Raw genomic sequence first — 23,196 nt, 5'->3', positions numbered from 1 at the left:
TCTCCCCTCCGGGCGCATGCGCTGAGCGGGCGAGTCCAAGTTGGGAGCGGGGGTAGGAGGGGGGCTGAGCCGCTCCGGCGGCGCGTGCGCCTCTCCCTCCCCCCGCGCCCGCGGCTGGGTGGTGAGGGCCGGAGCGGCGGGGGCGGGGCCTGGCGCGGGGGGCGGGGCCGGGGCCGGGGCCGGGGCCGGGCGCGAGCCGGCGGAGGAGGAGGAGGAGGAGAGGGAGCGGCAAGATGGCGGCGGCGGGGCCCGAGCCGGGCGGCAGCGGCGGCGGCGGCCTGGGGGGTACGGGGGGACCGGGGAGGGCCGGGCGGGGGGGCGGGACCCCAGAGGGGCTGGGGGGTCGCGGCCGGGACCGGGCCGGGCCGGTGGGGGGGGTCCTGGGGTGGGTGGGGGGGGGGGGGGGGGAGCGCGGCCCCCGCCCCCGCCGCGCCTCAGCCCGGTCCCCGGGGCCTGGGGGGGGGCCGGGGGCGTCCTGGCGGCGGGGGCCGGGCCCTGCCCCCCTCCCGTGCTGCCCCCCCGGGCCCGCTCCTCGCGGCTGGGCCCCCCCGGGCAGGTCTCAGCTCGCGGTTGGCGGGGTCCCTGCGCTGGGAGCCGCGGGGTTTTTGTGTCCTGTCACGCAGGGAGCTGAGCGGAGCCCCGCGGAGGAGCTGCTCGGCTCCCCGGTCACAGCACGGGGGGGGGGAGAAAAGAAAGGCGGGGGGGGGGCGTTCGGGGCGAGCCTGGGCTCGGTGGGGGCCTGGCCCTGCCCCTGCCCTCCTGTAGCAGCGTCTGGGGGCCGTTTGCTGGGCGCCCCGTAAGGGAACCGACCGTGATTGTCACAGCGGGGCTGCTGAAGCGCTGCTCGGCCGGCAGCGACGGGTGCAGCTGTCGGATTTTCTACCTTCCGAGCCGGGTCCGTGCACCACTCACACCAGGCAGTTTTGGAAACGTGTCTCTGGCATCCCTGCTTGGTCTTCGTTCAGCTCAGGAGCGGGCAGCGGAGCCGTAGGACCTGTTGGGCCCATAAAGCCGGTTCTGGGAGGAGGGGCAGACTGCTTGGAGCTCTGCTGGGACAGCTCGGGGCCAGGCCCTGGGGTCTTCTCCTCGCCCCGCTGTGGGGCTGCCTTCCAGAACGGGAGCTGCTCCCTCTGCCTGTCCCCTGACCTGGGGAGGAGGAGCCAGCTCCAGAGAGCTTGCAGGGCTCAGAGGGTTTCAAGAGCTTTACTTGGCAGAAAATATGCGAGTGCACGAGTAAATCTCTTCTCCCTTCCTGCTGGAATAATTGCCATTGTTTGCTTTCCAGGTAGCTAGGTGTTGGCTAACGCGTTTCCCACAGGATTCGAATCCCAGTTATGAAAGAGCCTCTGCGTGACGTGTGCGATACGTGCAGGACGTTGCCGTGCTCCATCCCTGGCAGTGCAGGCGCTGAGCCCTGGCGCCGTCCCGGGGAGACCGGGGCCCCTCTCTGGGCGCTCGCCCCCTTCCCTGAGCTGGGGCAGTTCCCTGGGAGCAGGGGCTCAGGGGAGCTGCGATGGGCACCCCGCAGAGCTCCTGGGGCTGGCGTCCTGCGCCGAGCCTGGGCCTGGCTTGGCTGTCACCACGGTCCTGGCAGTGTGAGGCCCTCGCTGGTCTGGCCGGGTGTGAGTTCCGTGTGGTATCAGGGCTGTGAGCAAGCACCGGGCTGCAGAGGTGACCAGGGCTTCGCTCTGCTGTCTCGCTTTGGCCTCGGGGCCGTCGCGTGAAGCTCGATGAGAGCGGGGGGAGCAGCTCTGCGGGCAGAGGGGGATGGTGTTCGTGGGGACGTGAGGCTTTTCGCCATGGTAAACCTCAACCCATCCCGGGCCCCACCAGGGCTTGTTGTCCACCCTCAGTGGCACACGGCGTGGTTCGCCCTGGGGGCTGATTACTCAGCTACCGGCCTCTTCCAGCTGAAATAAAGGGGACGAGAAGGATTCGAGTCCCACCCTTCCTCCTCCCATCCGCCCCCTGCTCCTCTCCTGTGGCCCTGCCCTGCCGCATGCTCGGCTCCCCGGGGAAACACCCAGGAGGATTTCTCATTTTGCTGCTTTCACTTTGAAGCAGCATGTGCCAAAAATGCTAATGTGGGATTTCAGTTGTTTGCTTCTTTGTGCCTTCGGTGCAGCGACTGCTTTGTAATTACGGATCTGAGAGAGTTGAGAGTTCATTGTCACCCTGGCTTCAGGCCCCTCCCTGACATCCACAGACAAAAGAATCGCTCTCAAAATGGCTCAGTCACTTCTGTGGGCAGGAAAATCCTGCCGACACCTCTGCAGTGAGCTGAGAGCAGGCTCCCGAGCCCGCGCTGGAGGCGTAGCACACCCACAGAGCCTCAGCTCCCCCCCCTCCGGTGCCTGCAAGGGGGACAAAGCCTCGGGCCCACCTCGCCGAGACCGAGCACGCGGGAGGAAAGATCGGTTGATTAAACAGAAACATCTGAATGGCTCATCATCCTCAGGCTTAAAATAGGACGTCAGATGACTTCGAGTCTCGCCTCTGTTGTAAAAGTCTCTTCTTGACAAACATTCATGGAATCTGAGGAGGCCTCGGTGCCTGTCGAAGATCGGCAGTGTGAGCTGGGTCCTGCTGTCACCGGCCCTGCCAGGAGCGCGCCGGTGGCTGTGGGACCTGCTTGTGGTGCCCCGGCCCTGGGCAAAGCTGCCTCGTCTTCAGGATGGAGACAAAGGATCGCCGTGGAGAGAACAAAGATGAGCACTGGCTCGGCTGAGTAACGCCAAGTGTGTCTGTGTTCCGGCAGCTCATCCAGCAAAGCAGCGGCGAGGAAGGAAGCGGGAGCCGTGCGCTTCGGTGGGGGCACCAGGGAGCCGTGGTGCCACCTCCTGAGGTGTCCGAATTCCCCTTTGGGAAGTAAAAGCCGCCTCTCCGGGGCGTTGAAGAGCTGCTGGCGCGGGGGCCCTGCGATGGAGTGCGATGAGAGGCACGAGCCGCTCACAGCCTTCTCGCTCGCTGTGTGAGTGCAGTGATTAAACGTGCGACCTCGCCACGTCCCTGCAGGCTCTGCCTTGCTTAAAGCAGAGCGCTCCTGGGGCGGGGGATCCCTCGCGCCTGACCTACATTTTGTTCTCCTGGAGAACGATCGTTTGTCTTCCCCGAGGCCCGGGGCGCAGCGCAGGGGCTGTGCTGGTCCTGGTGCCTCTGAGCGAGGCCCTCGGCGCTGCCCTGGGACAAGGGCTGTTTCTGCAGCACCCCTCAGCACTGCTCGCAGGATGAGCTGCAGGAGGAACGCTTTAGCCTTTGCTGTGAAGGTTTGTATCCCCAGCGTCGGTCTGACAGCCCTGAAGCTGCCTGTGAAACCCGCCAGCACCACGGAAAACCCAGCGACTCCACGTTTCTTGTGTAGGTGCTGCTGGGGAGCAGGTGAAGTTGTAAATCGTGGCAGTGTTCTCGTGGAGACGTGTGGTAATGCCGAGCTGTAACCGGTGGGCTCGGGGCAGCTGCGGGATTGGTTTTCAGGTGGCAGAGGCTGTGCCTGCAGGTCCAGCTGCCCGGGAGCGGGGCTCTGGGTCCCTGCGGCTGCAGGCAGGAGTTTCCAGCAGGTATCCCAGGGAGCGTTCTTGTCTGAGGGCTCCTCGGGTCGCAGGTGCTAAACGCCTTCAGCAAACGCTGCAACCCGCCCCGGAATGCGGCTGGGAAAGCTGAGATCCTGTCGCTCCTCCTCCCCTGGGATATTTTTGCTCTGAAGCATCAGGAAAAGCAATAAAACGAGCACTCGGCGGTCCGGCAGCTCGCTGGGCTTCGTTAGCGGTGCTGAGACGTCAGTGTGGCCTCCAGCCCCTGTCTGGGGGGAGCAGGAGGGCGCAGCTCGGGCCAGAGGGCTGCGGGTTGGGGGGCCAGGGGTGGTGGGGAAGGAACGCAGGAGGCTCTGGGGCAGCTGGTGGCTGCTCCTTGCTCCTGGCCCTTTTCTGCTGGCACCGTTGCAGCCCCAGGTCGTGGAACGGCGCGGTGGCCGCTCTCCCGTCGCTGCCTGGGAAGTGGTGTGGGTGCGGGCTGCTCTGGGCTGTCCCCGTGGGGCACGGCAGGGCAGGGAGCTCCTCGCCAAGGCCCGAGGCCGTCTGCCAGCCCTGCTCCGGTGGAGAGGAACCGGCTGGCGATCGGGACGGAGCTGTGCCTCCGTGCGCCTGCAGAAGGGGGTCTGCTTGGCACTGCTCCTGTTCCCACCCGGCTTTGGTCAAGCTGTGCTGGTGAGAAGCGAAGGGAAATGGGTTTCTTCCCAGCCCTGGTGGCTCCCCCACGCTCCCTGCCACGAAGCGTGCCGCTGCCTGGGGCTGTGGGGACAGCCACCTGCCCCTGATGGCGAAACACCAGGAGGATGTCAGCAGCCCCCAGGTGATGGGGAAAGGCTCCAGCCCCATCCCGGGGAGCTGTGCCCACCTCTGCCAGCCTGGGGCAGCACACAGGACAGAGCAGGCTGCTGCTTCATCCATTTCTGGCTTTGTCTCGGTCCCTACAAAGCGCTGGGCAGCTCGCACCGTGCAGCTGCGGAGCGGGGCTGTGCGCATGGCTTGGATTCTGCCTGGCCTCCTGGAGTAAAAAGCTGCCTCGTTGCTGCAGGCTGGGCATGCCGACCTCCCCAGACAGCCTCTGGCAGCCTGCTGCTGAAGGGAGCTCGAGGACACATTTGCTGTTCCTGCAAAACAGCGAGAAGAGCCCAGATAAAATTACCGGAGTCTGCGTCTTCCCTATCTGCCTGGGCTTCTTCCCAGCAAGTCCCCTGCTCGCTGCGGCGTCCACGTCAGCAGAATCCAGCAACTCGAGGAGCGTCCTGCACCGCAGCCAGCAGGCTCGTGGAGCGAGCGGAGGAGAGGAGGGAGACGCGCTGAGCCGGGGCGGTACCGGCGGCGCGGGCATCGGCCGGGGCTGCCGTCTGCCAGCAAACGGTGGCAGCAGAGACCCCCGAGAGCCTGCAGCCAGCACGTGGGAGCTCTTTGTCTAGAGGCCGAGGTCACGAGCTCTCCTGATGCGTTTGGTTTAATGTTCTTAACACCATCTATTGGAACAAAGCTATCGACTCAGAGCCTCAGAGCATTGCTCACCGCTGACCTGGCCGAGCTCAAGTGCCTGCAAGTGTTTGTTGTCCCTGGGGGCCGTGCAGGTGATCCCAGGGGGTCCTGCGGGCTCGGGCCCGACTGCTGCAGCTTCTCAGAGCAGCCCTGATGGGTGTGGGTTGGGGTATTTGGGCTCCTCTGGAGCCACAGGAGGGTTTTTGTCTCGCGTGGCTTCTGCACAAAGGGGTCTCGGTCAGGAGCGAGGCGTTTTCCTTGTGGAGTTTGGACCTTAGCTAGGGAAAATATTATTTCTTTTTGTGCTTTCTTGGGAAAAACACCTGCAGTTTCTTCGAGTAGCTGAAGTATCGGTTCCCTGTGTAACCTCTTTGTTTTTCCTTGTATAGATCTCAGCTTTTTGTGCTGCTCGGTGAAGTCATTTCGAAGAGGTAGACGGATTGCATAAAGCATGGTTTCCTCCTCTCCAGTAACCAGCAGCAAAATGCCACCTTACATAACTGTCTTGGCTTGCGAGGACTGACAGAACTCCGTGTTTTTCTCTAAACAAGCTCAGAGGAAGGCTGCTCCCCCCTCACCCAATGCTGTTTTACTGACACGTGCTGTGGAAGTGCTCTCCTGACACCCTGGCGGCTCGGTGCCTTTGTGCGTGCCGGCAGCGCTGCTGCCGCCGGGTTTTCTGCTCTCAGCTCTGCCTGACCTGTGCTTTGCAGAGAAGCAACCTCCCTGCCACGTCCGTCTGCGGTCCTGTGGGGCTGATCCCGACAGGCTTTTTGGGGGTGCCAGGTGGAAAGGTGCCTCAGAGCACCCAGAGCAGGTGGCGAGCCGTGGCGTGGGGCTGCTCTTCTGCTGCTCCCTGACTCTGAGCACCCAGAGCGGTACCTTTCTGGGGAGAGCCCGGCTTTTTTTCTACCTGCAGCCTCTCCCATGCTGGCTGCTTGCTGGGGTGAGACAAAACCCTAAAGTTAGCAGGAGGACGGAGGAGGAAGGGGAGCGCATGCCAGTGTGACGTGTCCTGGCGCTCGGCTGGCCCCGCTCAGGCGCTGGAGAGCTGGGCTGATGATGTGTTTGGGTGTGCTAACGTTTTCACTTTTTATTTTCGTCTAAAATGTGAAGCGCAGCTAAAATTTGTCTGAGCGGCTCTGTTTAAAAATAGAGCCGAGTGGGGATTTGTCCCGGCTGTGGCAAATTAGCATGCTCGTGTGCCAGACAAAGGAGTGAAGTGTGAACCTGACCCGTGTGCCTTGTTCCGTGCTCCCGCAGCAAAGCGTTTGTGCAAACCGACGGATGAGCTGCCATCATCACAGCTTCTGTTGAGCTTTTCTTCTAGTATCTGTTCCCTGGATGTATGAATTTCTGGCCCATTGCTGCTGATGAGGCTCCCGGACGGCTGAGGCTGGAGGAGGGCAGGCAGCCTCGGCCTCGGCTTCGTTCCGCTTCCCTAAAGGGCTCCCGGGGGTGCTCTGAGACTGCCCCGGGGATCGGCCCCACTGCCACGAGCGAGAGGAAGGGGAAACCTTTAGGGACGTAGGGAATTGGGGTTTGGACGGGACCAGCTAACCTTGCTCTGTTTGCTTTGTCTAGAATTAACCTCTCAGATCCCTTCACTGCTCGTGGTGCTGCTGGGGGGGCCGTGGGACGCGGGCTCTGAACCGAGGCTTGGTTTGCGTCCTCGGAGCGCTTGCTTCGTGCGATGAAGGCAGCGTGGCAGAGATCTGCTCTGCTGCGGGTCCTGCGGCGAGGGAGCTGTAGTTAAATCCTGGTGGAATACAGCCTCGCACGGATGATTAAATATTAACACAGCTAATCTCCAAGGTGATGAGGCTGGTGGTGCTGCTTCGGGATTGCTTGAATCCTGGGGCTTTTAGAGGTTTCAATTTACATAATTACAGATACTTGTTTAAAAAAGGAAGGCTGTAATTGCTGCTGAACAAGTGCTGCGTCGCAGCGCCCGGGATGCTCGCCCTGTCCCTGCATCCTGACTGATCTTGGCAAGTTGCATGGTTGGACTTGGTGATCTTGGAGGTCTTTTCTGACCTAAATGATTCTGATTTTTAAGGCCAAAAGCCTTGAGGCAACGCAGTCTCCTGTGCTGGAAGGGGATGGAGCTGAGCTCTGTTGGCTCCGGGCTAGGGCAGGGGCTGGGGCTGGGGGAGCACCCGGAGCATCGGAGCCGTCGGGACAAAGCGCCCGGCTTCAAAGGGAGCCCAGAGGTGGCAGGACGGCTGGGGCAGTCCTGCTGTGCTTTGCTTAATGACATGCGTTTGTTGTGTTGTTGTTTTCTTGTTTAATATGTATGGAAATGAGAACTTTGATCGGTCGATAAGGGGATCAGAAGGCTGCTGGGTTTTGCTGCTAAGTGCCTCCGCTCCTTCTGCTGCAATGCAAATCCTGCTCAAGGAGCTGGCAGCGCCAGGCTGTCCGCAGCGCGGAGGGGCCGTGTGGGCGGTGGGTGGGCACAGGAGCACCAAGAGGGCTGCGTGTGGCCGTGCCCAGCCTGGCAAAACAACCGCCGGGCCCTGGGCAGCGTGGGCCCCCGGGACGGGGGGTGCTGGGGTCCCCTGGGAGGGGGGGTGCTGGGGTCCAGCTGGCTGAGCAGACCCCAGCCCGTGGCTGTGCTGCCGTGTGGGCGCAGGCAGGGTCTGGAGGGGTGAGCAGTGAGCCAAATAGCATTTCCTTGTGGCTTGACAAAAACCCTCTCTGCTGTAAGGGGAGAAGCTGGGAAGAAATCAAACATGAGTCAATGCTTTTCAGACGCCTGAAATCTCTGGAAGCGAGGCGCTGTGTCTTGCTTTTTTTTTTTTGTGATGCGTGATAATGATTAACTCTTTCTGAGTTTGCCTTTGTTGTTTTGACAGGATCATCTACTTTCAAAAAATCGCTCACCCCTGAGGTAAGTTTCTGATGGACAGACTGGCCAAGAGAATCACTTCTGAGGGAAGGCTCAAAATGCCCAATTTCAGACTTAAATAAGATTGCAGAGAGCAGACAAGGGTAAGCCAGGCAGTGGTAAGTACAGTAAGTTGCAAATATTCCTTTGGGAAATGAGAGGATCTCTCCTTACGAAGAGAATCTGCCCTTAAAAACCCAGCTTGGGACCGAGCAATTCTTGTGCTACCAAAACACCAAGTAGGTATTCTGCCAAGAGCAAGACATTCGGGTTGTTTTGACTGAGAAACACCAGCTAACAACAGCATGTGTTTAAACAGAAGAGAATGAGTCAAGCGAGTTCTTGGGGCGTGAATCAGAGCAGAATTCGAAGCCTTCCTGAGCTGTTTCCTCAAAGAATTAGCCTTACTGGCAACAGCAGGGTGGCTGGCTGGGGTTGGGCCAAACTCCCTTAGAGCTGATGGGTTTGTGATGATGGCGATTATAAAACAAACCCAAAAATGTCTTCCATGGCTGAAAGCAGACCCCTTGGGCTAGGCCTCAGTCAGGCAGGAGTCAGTCGGCTCTCTGGAGGCCTTCCAGTGCCGCTGCTGCTCCCAGGGCAGGCCTGGCTGGGGCCTGGGCCTTCAGCAGGGAGCACACAGCTTCCAGCTCTGAGAACAGCAGAGCTAAGGACAGGCAGTTCTGGGCAGCCACGGGCCTCTGAGAGATCGTGAACACTTCGTTCTCACCATCTTTTACTCTGTTCCTAGATGCCAGGTTCCTCGGGCCAGCCAGGCTCACAGACAATAAAAAAAGGGCACAGAGGAGTGGATTCCACAGGCGAGACTACCTATAAAAAGGTAGGTGCTCTCTTGCACAGCTCACTTGAGTATTGTTGTTTTCAATAAAAACATGAAAAAAATGAAATGCTCGTTTCCCAGGTCTGGTCTAGTGCTGAGCTGCGAAATGCTTTCATGTGCAATGATTTCTTGCGCAGGGGGCTGAGCTTTGTTTAGCTTGAGGAAAAAAACACAAACGAGTTGGGTCACGAGCCCTGAATCTTGTTCTTGGTTTGGTTGCTGTATGTTTAAGCCAAGTGAAATGTCCGTGAGCTGCTGTACACAGATCCAACTTGCACCTGTTCTGCAGCATCAACATTTCCAACAGGCGTTACAGCAAAGTTCAGATCTCTGTGCTCTGGGAGCTGACAGGCCGTGTAACGTGGGGGTGTTGAGCAGATTTCAGCTGGGCTGTGCTGGGAAAACAGCCCCTAGCATGAGCTAGACTGAAGCACGTCTCAGTGGCCTGAGATGAGATCATGTACTGTGCAGACAGAAGAGGACTCTTGATGTAAGTAGCTGTTACAAGAACACAGTCTGGCATTGTTCTCGGACAGCTCGTGCACAGGATGCAGGAGTGAGATTCATGTCTTTGCTGTGTATTTTTAAATGACAGTGAGCTGCTTAAGGTTAAAGAGCCACGACCTAGCAAGGTCAGAGGAAGGAGGTGGCAGCAGACAGAAGTGTGCATTGTGTGCTGGCCCTGCCTGCCTTGCCCCGTAGAAGACCTAAGTCTGCCCAAGCTGGGGAAGGGTAGACTTTGAACTGTGTAGCTCCACGACCTGGCAGGCTAAGGTGACAAGATGTGTCTTTATTCGTAGGGGAACGAGATAAACTTCCAGGGACAGACTTTCTTCTCTGACTGCAGGTTATAGAGATGAGCACTGTGGGAGGAGGAAATGGAATTCAGTCTTCTGAAGGCCAGCTGGGTATTGATAGTTCAAGTCCTTTTCAGCTCAGGTAGAGTGCAGGAGTCGAGCAGGATGTGATCAGGGATGTAGAGGCGCTCTGGCAGAGCGGGCTATTCACTGCTTTGGCAGCAGCTTCAACGTCCTGTCGTCGTGGCACGCTGGGGCCTGATCAGTCCTGCACCCTCTCTCTGGAGCAGACTGCCATAGGACAATGCATCCAGGTCGTTGGGAAGGAAATGAAGGAAGCTGTAACCATCAGGTGTAAAACTACCCTAACTGGAACTAATGGGTGTAAAATACCCCAGTTTAACAGTGCTGCTTTAAGCTTGGGGCTCCCTTTTCTTTTTAACTCCTTTCATTCCTATTTCCAGTCTGCTGCTTTGCGTTGCCTGACTCATTTTCTCTGTCTCTCCCTCCAGACGACATCATCTGCCTTGAAAGGTGCCATTCAGCTGGGCATTACACACACAGTTGGAAGCTTGAGCACCAAACCTGAAAGAGATGTTCTCATGCAAGATTTCTACGTAGTAGAAAGTATTTTCTTCCCAAGGTCAGTGTTTGCTTTCTCTTCTGTGTCGTGCTTTGGTAGTGAGTAGCAGCACTAGTTCCTAGCCTTACTCGCATGTTAGAAAGCGGCACCAAACCTGGGCAGTTGATTTCAGGAGTGAGCACAGGTCTCCTGAGCAGAGCCGCACCATGTGCTGCTTATGGACCAGCTCTGACACCTGCCTGACCTCCTGTCTCTGAAAAGGCTCGGCTCTTCCCCAGATGTGAGCATCTTTGCTCTTGTGAACAACTGCAGGCTTGCTGTTGTGTGTGCATCCTTGTGTCCCTCCTGGGTGGGTGCTTTTTAGCCCTTGAGTGTGTTAGAGGCAGCCAGCCAGTGGGTGGTTGCTTTTTGGGTAGTCTCTTAAGAAACCTGACAAATGCAAATACCTCTATGCCCTTCTGTCCTTGATCAGTGAAGGGAGCAACCTGACCCCGGCTCATCACTACAATGACTTTCGGTTCAAAACCTACGCTCCAGTGGCCTTTCGTTATTTCCGGGAGCTGTTTGGGATCCGACCTGATGACTATCTGGTAAGGTGTTGGTTGTACCAGGTTCCCATTTGTTGCACGCTCTGTGATGGATGTTTGCCCTCGTTCCCCTCCTCAGAGCTGTGGAGTGCTCTGCAGGCACAGCGCTGGATGCTGTCTGTGACCCTGGGGTTTGACTCTGTTGATCTTTAAAAGGAAGAGCCTGTGCACTGCAGTTTCCCGTTGATGTCTCCTTCACCTCTGCTTTCTCATCTTCTTCTCCTCAGTACTCGCTCTGTAGTGAGCCACTCATCGAACTTTCTAACTCCGGGGCCAGCGGATCCCTCTTCTATGTATCCAGTGACGATGAGTTTATCATCAAAACAGTTCAGCACAAAGAGGCTGAGTTCTTGCAGAAGCTGCTGCCTGGCTACTATATGGTAAGGCGCTGGGGTGAGGCTTTCATTGGAAGCTAGGGAAGTGTCCCCCTTGTGTACAAATGTGACAGAAAATGCTACGTGCTGCCTGGTAGATGCGAGTGGAGGTTTGGTCTGTGCCTCAGCGGACTGACAGCTTTTGTCTCAACTGTCCAGAGGCAAAGACAGTCACTGAAGGACACAAACCTTGGGTGCCTGGGTACCACAAGACTAGGATAGGAGTCTTGCGTTGCACATAGTGACTTGGGTGGTTGTAGAAGATTGCAGGCTTTGTGACCAGCTGTGATCTGCTGTGAGCTGTCCTTTCTGCAGTGTTACGCCAATGGTGCCTTGTACTTACGTTTCCCTTCCCAGAATTATGCTTGGTTCTGTCTACAAAGCTGAAGTATTCCTCTGTAGAACTCTGATTTTAGGTTTCTGTATATGGAAGCAGCAGCATTGGGAGTAAAGGCATGTTAATTTTCTGAAAGCAGTTACAGGAAAAAAAGGCTTTTTTAGTTTGGAGGGAAATCGGATCCCACCCTGAAGCGTGATGTGTGTGTGATCTGACTGCTTCATGTCTTTTTACAGCCTGACCTTTTCAAGGCACCTCTGTAAAGGGGAATTTAGCCATGAGACAGCCCTGCCTTACAGAAGTGCCTTAGGACTTTTGATGCTGTTGGAGCCATTAACTGAATTCTCTAAACTGCTTCTGAACCCACAAATACTTTTGCTCTGATTGTACCTCAAAAGCACGTTGTTTATCTTCAAAATTCTGTCTAATGTCTTCCACAGCCATGACAGTTTCGATCTGTTTGTCCTGATGTACTTAGCTTGACCTAAGTGCCAAATTTAAAATGGCTAAGCACAAGATCATCCTTTGCCCTGCGGCCTCCCCAGCTTAGCTTCTGTGTGAGTGAGCAGCAAATTCCTTTTGCGTTTACAAGCTTTATCTGACCCATTCAGCTTTGCAAAGAGGTTATTAGCAGTAGGCATCACCCATCTGTTCCCCATGCTCACCTCCTCATGTCTCTTAGCTTCTTTGGTGATGGCTTTGAATCATTGCCATTTCCATTTCAGCTTAGAAGCACAGGAAGGAGCAAATAAATCCTCTGCATAGCATGTGAATAACCAGGATGGCTTTGAAGGTATTTGTGTTTTTGGCACTTTAGAACTTGAACCAGAACCCAAGGACGCTGCTGCCAAAGTTTTATGGCTTATACTGTGTCCAAGCTGGGGGCAAAAACATTCGGATTGTTGTGATGAACAACCTTCTGCCACGCTCTGTGAAAATGCACCTGAAATACGACCTGAAGGGCTCCACCTACAAACGCCGAGCATCCCAGAAGGAACGGGAGAAGGTCTTCCCAACATACAAGGACTTGGATTTTATGCAGGACATCCCTGATGGCCTCTTCTTAGACTCAGACATGTATAATGCTCTGTGCAAAACGTTACAGAGAGACTGTTTGGTAAGTGGAGGGGTGAAGAGTAGTATGGAGAGATCTTTCCTTTTTCTGAGCCTTTTCCATGAAAAATGGGGTGGCAGCTGTCATTCTCATAGTCTCTACCAGGGGTGTTGACTAGAGAACCTGTTTTTTCATGGCGGTGTGGACAAGAAGACCTGGAGCCCAGTTGCACACAGCTCTGTATGTAGAGGCAGAGGACAGAAGCAGTGTCTCCTCTCCCTCTGCTCAGGTTGCACTGTGGAACAGGGCAGGATCTGGGGAGAGGGGCAGGAGACTTGACTGAGCCTGTGCTCAAGCTGTGAGCTGCCTCTAAGCAGCGATGCAAAAATCAGTGGTATCCCCAGGTTTTGGTCCCTTTCTGCAGAGGAGGAATACCAGTGGCTTTCCTGTAACTCCCTTTGGCATCTGTAGATGAGCTGAGTGTGCACAAGCAATGGATTAAAAGTCATCCCCTCTATACACTCGGGGCTCTAGGCAGAAATGCTGACTGCACTGTTGCAAATGTCTGCTCTGACAGTTTCCCTGGGCTTGCAGTACTGAATGAGCCTTCGTTGACTTTCTGCCCAGGTCCTGCAGAGTTTTAAAATCATGGATTATAGCTTGCTCGTGGCAATCCATAACATTGATCTGGCACAGAGAGAGCACGCGTTGGCAGATGGGACGTCTCAGGCCGATACGCGGCGACCCGCTGCCCAGAAGGCCCTCTACTCCACGGCCATGGAATCCATCCAAGGAGAGGCCCGGCGAGGTGGCACCATAGAGACTGATGACCAGTAAGTTCGTGTCGGTGTTGCTGTTCTCACTGAGGTACTGTCAAGAGCGAGGAGTAAAATCCAAGCTTGCCTAATGGAGACTTCATTTAGATGCAGACTGGGCTCTGTAGGATTGCTGGACAGAGAATTCTCAATATCAAATCTTCTTGTGCTTTTAGCTTTGGCTTTGACTTCCCTTCCTTAATGTGCAAAAGATCTTTTGGCCTTCCAGGTGGCTTTGAGAGTTCTCTGCTCACCAGTTTTTGGCAGCTTCAGATAGCTAATATCCATCTGTCTCCAAGAGGCATAGTGATTGCTTTGTTAGATCAGACTAAGAGCTCGTAAAGTCCAGTTGCCATCTTCAGTATGGATGGTGGTAGGTGCTCTTTCCAGTTGCTTGGTCTCTTCTCCTAAAGGAGCTGGGATTAATCCTCATCTTCAGTAAGACTGGCATACAGACAGGAAAGGGGGGCAGTTCTCGGGAGGCTGAGTGAACTTACTGAAATGTTCTGCTCTGATTCGTTTTCCCCAATTTGTTAGCTGAACAGGAGGAGCCTCCTGCGTGTTGATGCTTGTTAAATAGTTCGCATAATACTCAGCCCACGCCAGGCAGCCTGAGAGAGGCAGCAGGGTGTGAGAACACCCTGTTTCATGTTTGTGCTCTGTCTTCTTCTAGGATGGGAGGCATTCCAGCCCGTAATGCGAAGGGGGAGAGACTGCTCCTTTACATTGGCATCATTGATGTGCTGCAGTCCTACAGGTAAGAGACATTGAGTAATGGCTGCGTATCACCCAAGAGTGAAAATCACTTCACAGCATTGTCTGTCCCTGCTTGTTTGTCAGGACTGGCTTTCAAGAAAAAAATGTGTTTTATTAACCACCTTCATTTCTTTTTATTTTCTTGAAGTTGGGCTTTTGGGGATCGCTTTCCAGGTCTTGTTTACCATGCTTATTTCATGTTCCCAGAATGGATTTACTCTCATGAAGTGTTTTTTTTGTATGCTGTGGTTGTTGTGCACAGGCACTGTGCAGGAAGTGGCGAGGGAAAAACTAGTGGTGGCTTAAAATGGCCATAACCACTTCTCCCTATGTAAGTAAAAATAGGTATAAGGCTTACCTTCTATTTATATTCAAATACAATATACAGGAAGTTACATACATACAGAGTCTGTTAAAAGTCAGCGAGTTAACTATCCGTGTTAATTACGCCTCTGAAACTCTCCGCTTGCCCCCCAACTCTGCCCCGAAACACTGAAGCTGCGGTTTCACAAGGTGCGAGGTGCTGTTCCAACAGCTCTGAGGGCACAGGTCTTGCTCTACTACGGCTGTGCTGATGGCCCAGCACTAGTTCTCTTGTCTAGTGCTGACTCCAGTGCTTTCTGAACCCTCCCTCAGGGTCACTCCGTTCACTCACCCTGCAAAGAGAGTTTTCTGCTGAATTAGGGAGCTGAGTCACCTCTCGGACAGATGCAGTGAGCAAAGTTGTTGTGAAGGAAGCCTGGGACCGTGCAGCAGGGACAGGAAAACAGTGCAGGACAGTGAGCTGTTCGGGCAGCCCCGGCAGCTGCAGAGTGGGACAATGAAGAGAATCTAAAGCCAGAGTAGTCAGTTGTTTGGGGTGTTTGCCACTGCTGTCAAAAGGCAGGCTCAGTAATGAGTGTGCGTTACATCATACGTGGATTGGTTTGAAAATTGTTCTGAATTCTTCCCTTTTCAGATTTGTCAAGAAGCTAGAGCATTCTTGGAAGGCCCTTGTACACGATGGGGTAAGGAGTAAAAACTTCCACTGTTTCAATGGTTTTTCAGTAATACCAGCTCACTGCGCACAGGATCCTGGTTTCCTAAGGAGCATGTGTATTTGCCTTTTAAAATAAAAGTAGTATTTTCTAGGTAGCGTCAGATTTGTTAATGCTTTTCATCCACTTATTTCTTAACAAATATCGATTGCTTTGTATGTAAGGCAGAACTCTAATCTGTTTCTCACAGCTCTCTTGGCACTGTGAGAACCCCTGACTGTTCCTAGTCCAATGTAGCATGTGTCAAGGTTAGCAGTGGGAAAGAAGCTCATGTTAACTGTAATCCCTGACTAATTAAGATTCACGTGTTAATGTTTATCCCTTTTAGGACACTGTGTCTGTGCACAGACCCAGCTTCTATGCTGAAAGATTCCAACGGTTCATGTGCAACACAGCATTCAAGAAAATACCACGTAAGTACCTCTGTGCAGGCGTACCCCTGGCAATTGCCATTGTTTCTGGCTTCTTGCGCAGCAGCTGTGGTTTGGGAAGGTGAATGACAGCATGTAAGACCTCTAGGAAGTCTGCTGTGCTATGTCACCTCTTTCTTCCACCTAGATTGTTCTTGCCTCACAAATGTGACATTATAGGAGCTGTTTCTTTTATCAAAATGTTCTTTCAGAGTACAGCCCTTGTTCCAGTCTCTGTCACCGGAAAGTTGCTGTGTCAGGTCTTTTACTCCTTCCTGAGTATGGGGTGTTACTAAAGTGCTGCCTTGTTCTTTGTCTTTAAGTAAAGCCATCCCCTTCTAAGAAGAGCCGTTCTGGCACCGCAGTTCCTCGTCGAAGCTGTCAGGGAGGAGTGCCTTTCCAGTCACATATGTCATGTGAGACAAAAGCACAAGTAACGACAGAGGTGGATGTAGAGCAAGGTTGGTACCTGGGTGCAAAAAAAAAAAATCCTAGCAAAGTTCTTTTTCAGCTTGTATTTGTCTAATCAAAGCTATCTGCCTCCTGAGCTGTGCAAGACGCCTCCGTGTGGTTCTGCAGTCCTGCTAGGGGCAGGGTCTGTTTTCTGGGTTCATAGGTGCCAGAAACTGGGCTGAGGCTGTACGGCAGTCTCAGGTGTCTGGTCTCTTCCCAACAGCACATGCCATGGGATTTAGGTCAGTTGGGCTAGGCAGGCTTGTGGAGCGTCAGACTCCAAGCAGAGAACTGAAGGCAGGGCTGTTTTTTCAGTGCTCAAATGTCTTAGATGTCTCGGATGGGATCCAGCTCAGATCTTGACCCGTGGCTAGTGTGTTCTGGTGATGGAACAGTCTGTGCTTCAACTCAGGTTCCCACCTTGGTCGTCCAGATCTCCTGCCCAGGACTCTGCCAGTAGATGAAGCTAACAGCGATTCCGTCGCGACGACCCTGTCCACTTCTTCCTTGGGCAGCGGAGGCCTCAACTCGCCTGCAAACAGGTAAGGCTCTCGCCGTTCTGGTGCATGGCAGGCCAGCAGCTCCTGTGAGTCAGGTTCATGAGCCACAGGGGGCTCTGTGCTGCTTTGTGGTGCTTAGTTTTTTGGCATGTTTGCGGAAATACCCGTTTGAGTGGTCCTTCTGTGGTGATGAGCAAGTTCAGTTCTGTCAGTTCAAGCATGTTTGGGGGGGCATTTTGTCACCGTTCCTGCGTGCAGTCTTTTGCAGACGACGTGATCTTGCATCTTCTGCTTGGGCTGTGTGGGGGTCCCAGTGGCTTTTAGTCCCTTGTGCGTTCTGTATTTAATGGCTTTGTTCTGGAGCTGAGATAACTGTGCTGGTTAAAGTGAGTTGGTGGAAGTGGCACTGCCAGGATGTACTTGAAGAACTTGAACGTGGCGATGGATGGTACTGAAAGTGACCCACCTGCCTTGCTGCACTTCTCAGAGCGTTGGGCTCTCTCACCACTTAGTGATTTAGAGAGCGTGGAGCTCCTGCAGCTCCTCAGGGAAGGAGGCTGCAGGGCTGTGTGCAGGCACAGCGCAAAATACCTCAGGAGCTGAAGTGCATGGAGAGCTGTGAGGGAGAGGATGGCTGCCTGTGAATGTTTTGTGTGTTGCTGAAGTGGTTGAAGAGTACGAGGAGGAGCTGTGGTCAGAGAACGATCCCTTGCACAGAAGTTTTTCTGAGGTGTTAACTTCTCTTCCTTGGAAGCGATCATAAACCATCTATCTTCATCACTCCTGACACGTTGTCCTGCATCATGGCACTGATCAAAGTGCTGCTCTGTCCAGAGCTGCAGGAGAACGAGATAAAATTGTAATTAACACCTTTTATTCCCTCTGTAAAACCTGGAAACTTCTCATTAGGGATCCGAAACCAGAGCTGCTCCTTTCCAGTACATCAGCATGCCTGAGGCATTCTTTTCACTTAACTGCAGGTCTCTCTCCTTCAATCTCTACGTAGGTCAGTGGGCGTACAAGTGCATAAAGCTGACAGCTCAGCAAAGGATTTGACTAGAGCAGCTACCGGCATCTTCTTGCCTAGGTGAGGGGAGGACCCAGACTGCCTGAAACCTTCTGTCTGGAGGGTGTGTTCAGGGAGAGGTACCCGGAGATTTGGCCTGGTGCTTTTTGCTGGCCAGTGGTTACAGTTTCTGTATGATTTGCTCCCAAAACACGGTACTGTAGCAGGGTGGGTCCCTGTGCGAAGACTTGTCCGTCCTCGGTGTGTCTGTGAGGCTCGGTGGTAAAACCTCTCCAGATGGAGTCCTTGCAGCTCGTGGCTCTGACGCTGTTTGTGGTCTGGTGTACGGGATCAGACCTGCGGCTCCTCCGAGCTCAGCCCTGGGTGGTTCCCTGGGTGCCAAGCCCCATCTGTGTTTGTCCCAGTGCCTCTGGGGCCGAGCACACCACTTCCCATACCCTGCAGGCACACGAGCATGTGCTCGCTTACTCTCTGCCAGCAAAAAAAGTGTCAGCAGGCAGAGGTACTGAAATCGAGGACAGGGAACAGGTTAATGTTTTCTCCCATGTGGGATCTTTAGGGCCTTAGGCTCTGTGAGCTCCCCACATTGAGCCTGTTGTCAGAGGCTTAAATCCACTTGTGTGGTTGTGGGAGAGCTGTAAAGCTCTGCAAACCCTGAAAATGGAAGCAATTTGCAAATTACTGATTTTTTTTTTAATGACGTAACTCGTTGAAAGGGTTTAAAAAGGAATTTTCCCTCTCTACAGAATCAGCTGGTCTAGTGGGGTGTTTACCACTCTTTGGGGGGGGGGGGGGTGACCTCTTAAATCCCTGCCCTGTGCGAAGGGGAGGGAGCCCACCTGAAGGAGCAGGCGGGGGGGCAGGCAGGATCCTGCCTTTAAGGAGGAGCTCAGCCTTCCTGGGGGTGCTCGCACAGCCTCGTGGCTGCCTCCCTGTTGTGGCCACGTGCACCCTCTGCGTGCAGCCTGTGTGCTGGAGCCGTGCCCTTTGTGGTGGGTGAGCGGAGCGCGCAGGCGCGGGGGCCCACGGGGTGCTGGCAGAGCTGCCTCTCCCTGCCTGGCTGCCTGGGCTGGGCCCGGTGACTGCTCCAGCACCACCGCCCCCATCCTGGGGCTGAGCACCTGCTGGCTGCAAACCCTGAAGCTGCAGAGGAGGGCGTGATGCTGAACGAGGGAGGAAGACTTCCTTCGGTATGCAAGGGGCCGCCAGCAGCCTGCTCTGGTTCTGGGAAGGGCAGGTGGGCTGGGACGGCCCCGCTGCAGCCCGGCTCTGGCATTTAGCCTCTGGCAGAGGCGTCGCGGTGGGTGAGGAGCTGAAGCACCACGTGCTGCTGTGAGCAGCAGCTGCTGACCCGCGTCCCTGGCAAGGAGTTCCAGGGGTTGTCGGTCTGTGTTTTAGAGGGGCTCGTTATTCTCCTGAGCGCTGTGATCGATCCCGCTGCCTAGGGTTAATGAGCCCAGCCTCGAGGGCCGTATGCGCGGCGACTGACACTGATCATCCTGCCTAGGTCAGAGACAGAGAGTCGCCAGGTAGAGCACTCCGGGGGAGCTGAAGCCAGAGCAGCTCAGAGTAAGCAGGCAGATAGGTGAGCGCGATCAGGCAGGGAGGTGGAGTTCTGCATTCCTGATGAGGACGGCTGGTGTCACGGCTGAGAGGCGTTCCCGATGCGCGGCTGTTTGCGTGGAGTGCTGCCGCCTGAGGACTGAGCAGCTCGGTGCTTCTGTGCTCTGGCAGCAGGCGGTGGCATCCCAGTGGGGAGGGCAGGCTTTGCCAAGCCCTGGGTGATGCTTGCAGGAGGTGCTCCTAAAGCCCCCGGTCGCCAGGAGAGCCGTGCCTGCTAAGTGAAATCCGCCTTCACAGACCGACTGCTGCCCGTGTGTTTCCCAGGGGTGAGGAGGAGCCGTGGTCACCGTGCCCCGAGTGGGGAAGGGCTCAAGACCCAGGCTGGGAGCTGGAGTTCCTTGGCCAGCTGGTGGTGGCCGTTTATCTCTGCAGGTTCATGAAAGAAATGGGGAGATAACAAGGGATATAACAAGGGATATTGGGCTCAAGTGAGTGTTCCAGGACACGCACGCACGCCCGGCCCCTTTTCTCTGTGCACGGTGTCCTGACAGGCGCTGTGTGCACACAGTGATGCATCCTGCAAGCACGACGTAGCTCACAGTCGTTGCACAAGAGGTTTGCCAGGGGCTTTTTCAAATAGAGGTGCCTCTGCCTGTAGAGGCTGAGGCTTGCTGTTCTGTGGTGCTTCGTGGATACTTTGACCCTGGACTGTTTCCACCCGCGAGCATTTTCCTGTTGATGAGGTGCCTGAGGACTTGTGTGAAGAATTGCTGACAAAAAGTGCTTGTTCCTGATGTATGAAGTCACCTGGACTGGGGGCTTGATTTTTCTAGGTGTTGTTTCAGGTGCCTGGCCCTGCAAGGATCGTGTTGCCTGTGACTGTACTAAACCTGCCTAACAAAGCCTTTGTGACGTGCTGGGATGTTCCAGTGTGCTGGGTGCAGCAGGGCAACCAAGAAATGTGACTTATTGACAGCTCATTCTTATAAACTGCTTTACAGGTCTCCCCCTTCTGTTTCCCCAGCGGCTCCCCAGGGCCTTCAATACCCGAGCACTCCTCAGAACTGAGGGAACAGTTCGAAGACCTGCAGGAGACGGAGATAAGCTTTGTGAGTACTGTGCTTCTGAGGAGGGTGTGAGCAGGGCTGTAGGTGGGTGGGCAGTGACAGGCTACGTGGCTCTGGTTCTGCTGCTCCCCAGAGGTGCTGGGAGCGCAGGCGTGGAGCTGGGTGGGTGAGAAGCGACTGGAGCAGGAAACACGTGTTCGTTTTCCTCCAGTATGTGACAGCTCGGTCTGCCTTGTGCTGGGCACTGTTCATCCTCTTAGTGATAATCTGCTACCTCTAAAGCTTTACATTAGATAAGGTGGGAGGCAAAGCAGAGACATTCCTCTTTTCCAAGGGCCAAGAGTGGGTTGGGCGGCAGAGATAAAAGTGGGTGAAGCTGACCCAGACTTTGCTGTCCTAGCGGGGGAGGACACACTCACAGCCCCTCCTGTGTTAGTGTAAGGCATTGGTTCGGGAAAGCCTGACCACGAGTGAGCTCAGCATCCCCATTTGCTTTGCCTCTCCCGGGGTGGAGAAAGTTCAGCAGACCAGTCAGGAAATCTCTGCTGCTCTTCCTCAGCATCTCCCCTCTTTTCTCTTTTCAGTGAGGCAACACCGAGGCCGTTGCGATGGAAGCAGATGGTTCTGTGCGCTGCGTGGTCTGGAGTCTGACAAACCTTCAGCCCCCGTTGCTGACTTTTTTTTTTCTTTTTTTAGAAACTTTATCTGGACTGAAACCTAAAAGCTGGAAGGCTGGGTTACACATAGCGAGGTAGTGTTATATGAGGCTGGGCCAGCACAGCTGAGCCTCAGGACGCCTGAAGTCTCCTTACCGCAGAGCGCATCAGGCGCCGCTGTGTCCCCCCTGTCCTCCTTGCTTTTGAAGCCTGGCAGGAGCAAAGCAGGCTGCTGGGAGGAGGAGGAGCTGCTCCACATGGGCTGAAGGCCTCTGGAAAAGGGATCTGACTTTCAGGGAGTTATCTACTTGTGATGCCAACACCACAAACCTTGCAAGAACAGGCAACTCTTCCGAGTTCTGGGGGGAAACGGGCATTAGAAGCTCAGTGGGGCAGCTTGCGACAGAGCAGTGTGGTTTTGTTTTGTATTTTAAACGAGTTTTTAATTTAAAAGTTTCCTTGAATTCAGTCATATCACTTCTTTTTAGTCCTGCAGTATAGTCATTCTTTTTTAATAAATAAGCTTCTCAGTGTTCTACCAGAAAATGCCCCGGGTGAGAGGCAGCGAGGGGCGCTGACCGCAAGGAGCCCTCTCCCCGGTACCTGCTCCCGGTGGCAGTCGTCTCCTGAGACAGCGAGGTGGAGAGCAGGGGTGCTCTGTTGTGCTCCCTAGCCTGGAGGATTTTGAAGATGAAAGCTTTTGAGGTGTCAGGGAGGTTTTGGATTGCGTTGTCCCTTGTTCTTGAAATGAGTGTCTTTGTCCCTGCCATGTTTCCTTCCCCACAAAGTAACTGATGGAGGGAGATCTTTGTAACGGGCACACTTTTTAAAGCCTTCAGTATTTCTTAAGCAAATGGACCAAAACTAGCCTGCTCAGTTCCCTTCCCTGCCCTCCAGCCTGCTGTTACATTCTGTTGTGGGCACCGCTCGCAAAACTTACGGTTTTTATAGCTCAGCTCCCTTTTGATATCTCCGCCTGCAGCCTGGCCAGCTATGCAGAACTGTGCGTGGCACCGATGCTCTCGATGGCTCAGGATTGAGATACCTGCCTAAATGGCTGCCTGCTGTGTGCGCTGAGACAGACGTCTGCCTCCACAAGAGTGCGGTGCATTTTGAGCCCCATTTAGAGGAAAAAAAAAAAGCTGGAGGCATGGTTCTGTTGTGGCCATTCCCCCTGTGCATGAGGCTGTGGCGACGCCTCCCTGATACGGGCTGCAGACACTTCCTAGAGATCTCAGAGATGTTGGACTGATCTTTATTTTCACTAAATGCTTTTTTAAGAAATGAAGTGACTCTTCCCCATGTTCCTGGTGGGTTAGAATCCTCTGTTCTTTTTTATATAAAAAGTAATTTAAAGTTTGCCCTTGCAGCAGTGCAAGGGGTTTCTATGCTAATTAGCAATGATTGCTAAGGAAACCAAGAATGTAGTGGTGTAGAAGGGGATGTTTTTAGTTGATGTTTCAGAGCCAAGTCTCTTCCCACCTTCCACTTCAAGCTTTTAATTAAAGTGGATGTGACGCAAGCTGATATTTTTTAAGAAAAAAACCTTCTTTTTAAAATTTTTTTTTTGAAAGACCAAGTGGAATGGCCTTACTCCGGATGTTCCGGATCCAGAGGGGTTTGCTGGAGTGTGAGAACAGCCTCTGCTCGGAAGCTGGCTGTTGGGTTCTCAAGGGCTCTCAAACCTCTCGACACCAATCATCGTCCCAGCGAGACCTGTGGGTGGGAGGAAAGATCGGTTCCGGGACACCTCGGGTGGATCTTCCTTTCTCCCTCCCTGTTACCTCTGACTCTACCCCGCAGGTTACACTTTATAGCTGAAATAACTGTCTATATTAGACACTGTTTCTTACCTTCCCTCCTAACTCATTTTTTTTTTTTTTTACCAGGAGGGAAGAAAACCAAGTCTCAATTTTTTCATGATTTAATATTTATGAACTTGTATTTAAGTGTTTTTTTTTCTTTTTCTTTTTTTTTTTTTTCCTGGGGATAGTTATTCAGTGAGTAGGGAGATGGGGGTGGGGGGTGGCATTTATATATGGGAACTATCAACCTCTGCTTTGTAATGGGTTTTCAGAATAACTGCTATTGTTATTTTTTTTTTTTTTTGCGATTGAAAGTGGCAGGCAACTGCTTTTGTCTTTTGAAACCTCGCGTGGCTTTTCTCTGGCGGGGAAGGGGGCTTTGGGTCTTACCAACGGGGCAAGAGCAGGGAGCAGCCGGGATCCCAGGCTCTCCTGTCCTGCTCGCCCTCGGTTCTGGCATCGCCACCGGCACCGCTTCGCCGCCTGGACCTGTCCCCATGGAGCAGCTCGTGCCGTGTCGTGGACATTGTCATGTTACCCGTGTACCATTTGTTGTCATCGGCTGTCTGTGATGCCTGCAGCCCCGCTGCCCTGCGTGGCAGTTAATACAGCGTGTGACCTGA

General features: G+C 54.4%; 1 protein-coding gene across 10 annotated transcripts; it reads left to right on the top strand.

The window, feature by feature from the left end:
* The first annotated feature begins 184 nt into the window (after positions 1 to 184).
* PIP5K1A (phosphatidylinositol-4-phosphate 5-kinase type 1 alpha) lies at positions 185 to 23,196 on the top strand. Of its 10 annotated transcripts, none has more exons than XM_084500708.1 (17): positions 219 to 285; positions 5,411 to 5,452; positions 7,880 to 7,914; positions 8,663 to 8,752; positions 10,062 to 10,192; positions 10,605 to 10,722; positions 10,947 to 11,099; positions 12,248 to 12,547; positions 13,112 to 13,317; positions 13,973 to 14,056; positions 15,014 to 15,062; positions 15,421 to 15,505; positions 15,826 to 15,963; positions 16,389 to 16,497; positions 17,462 to 17,542; positions 20,070 to 20,154; positions 20,697 to 23,196. In XM_084500708.1, exons 1-17 carry the CDS (start codon positions 234 to 236, stop codon positions 20,697 to 20,699), a joined length of 1,761 nt encoding a protein of 586 aa, XP_084356834.1. In that variant the 5' UTR covers positions 219 to 233; the 3' UTR covers positions 20,700 to 23,196. The 10 variants fall into 10 exon arrangements, with proteins under 10 accessions (XP_084356835.1, XP_084356839.1, XP_084356834.1 ...); XM_084500705.1 differs by having other exon boundaries at positions 16,368 to 16,497; XM_084500707.1 differs by having other exon boundaries at positions 16,368 to 16,497; positions 20,047 to 20,154.

The sequence above is a fragment of the Aythya ferina genome (genome assembly GCF_964211825.1).
Source record: "Aythya ferina genome assembly, chromosome: 29".
NCBI lineage: Eukaryota > Metazoa > Chordata > Aves > Anseriformes > Anatidae > Aythya > Aythya ferina.
The sequence above is the reverse complement of the archived record's forward strand: the minus strand, read 5'-3'. Positions and strand labels throughout refer to the sequence as shown.